General features: G+C 49.3%; 1 protein-coding gene across 1 annotated transcript in view; it reads right to left on the bottom strand.

Annotated features, from left to right (window-relative positions):
• The window catches only part of SLC16A13 (solute carrier family 16 member 13), a gene marked incomplete at its 5' end in the record, with an annotated part of 19,818 nt that extends 18,436 nt beyond the window's left edge, over window positions 1-1,382 (bottom strand). Inside the window, 3 exons of the mRNA XM_015828704.2 lie at window positions 20-119; window positions 936-1,066; window positions 1,206-1,382. Coding sequence (XP_015684190.2) covers window positions 20-119; window positions 936-1,066; window positions 1,206-1,382 — 408 coding nt within the window. The remainder of the gene's footprint in view (window positions 1-19; window positions 120-935; window positions 1,067-1,205) is intronic.
• Window positions 1,383-1,447: the final 65 nt, after the last annotated feature.

The following is a 1,447-nucleotide window of genomic DNA, read 5'->3' on the forward strand; positions in this document are numbered from 1 at the left end:
GTGTGGATGCGGAGGTGGCTTTTGAGGGTCTGCAGGTGGCGGAATCGAGTCCCGCAGGTGCCACACGGGTAGGGCTTCTCTCCCGTGTGGATCAAGACGTGGGCTCGGAGATGGGCCACCTGCGAGGGGAGTGGGGGGGGGAAACATCCAGTGAAGCCACCTCTTTTTTTGGGGGGGCAATGGGTTTGAGCCCACCCTACACCCTTCCACAGGTTGCATCTGTACCCCCAGGGGCGAAGCTGGAAATATAGGTGATCGTTTCATCCCGTCGAGCCTCCCCAGTCAGAGGCAGTCTACCTCCCAAGAGCCCACGGCAGACAGGTTGACCCCCCCCACACCCGGAAAAGCAGGATGCTGGCTACATCCTGGGAGAGGGGGGGCGCTTGTCTTTGACCCACGGAGCGGTCTCCGTTAGTGTTTTGTTTTAGATGATTTCTTTTAATTTCGTTTTTAAATCAAATAAACTCTTTCGACTTGCTGAGCAATCCTGAGCAGGGGGTTGGACTAGATGACCTCCAAGGTCCCTTCCAACTTTATTATTATTATTATTATTATTATTATTATTATTATTATTATTATTATTATTATTATTATTATTAAATTACATGAGTGGGTACATCTCGAGAGAGAGAAAAAACACCTCCAAATCATGGGTAATAATAATAATAATAGTAACAATAGTAATAATAGTAGTAGTAGTAACAACAACAAAACAACAACAACAACAACAACAACAACAACAACAACAACAATAATAATAATAATAATAATAATAATAATAATAATAATAATAATAATAATAATAGTGTTGGAAGGGACCTTGGAGGTCTTGTAGTCCAACCCCCTGCTCAGGTTGATGGTGGTGGCCGCCATTTTGATTTTTTTGACCCACCTATCGAGTGTGATTCCCAGGACATTCCCTGGCGTCTCCTTACCTGCACAAAACAAGACCCACACATCTCACACTTGTAGGGTTTCTCTCCGGAGTGGATGCGCAAGTGCGTCTTGAGGTTAGCCGGCCGGTTAAACTGGGCCCCGCAGACGCCGCAATGGTAGGGCTTCTCTCCTGTTGACCGGAAGACAGAAGGGGGGGGGGAAGGTTTTGGAGCATCGAACCTGCGGATTGGTCCTTTGCTCTGCCAGCCCTACTGGCTGGGGAATTCTGGGAATTGAAGTCCACCCAGCTTAGGAGGCTCCCTGCCCACCTGCATGCAAGGACCGATGGCTGGCCAGGCTCCCCTTGCCATGGAAAGTGGAACTGCAGAAGTGGCACTTGTAGGGCTTCTCCTGGGCACCTGGGGCTGGGCTGCCCCCCTCCTCCTCTTCCTCCTCTTCCCGAAGGTATTGCAGATCACAGGCCTTGCAGCTGGAGGATCCACTGCCTGGGAGCAAGGAAAGAAATGGACTTTGCTAGCGCTTTCTCTCTCTCTCTCTCTCTCTCTCTCTC

This window comes from Protobothrops mucrosquamatus, unplaced genomic scaffold (assembly GCF_001527695.2).
Source record: "Protobothrops mucrosquamatus isolate PMUCROS unplaced genomic scaffold, P.Mucros_1.0 scaffold4806, whole genome shotgun sequence".
Classification (NCBI taxonomy): Eukaryota; Metazoa; Chordata; class Lepidosauria; order Squamata; family Viperidae; genus Protobothrops; species Protobothrops mucrosquamatus.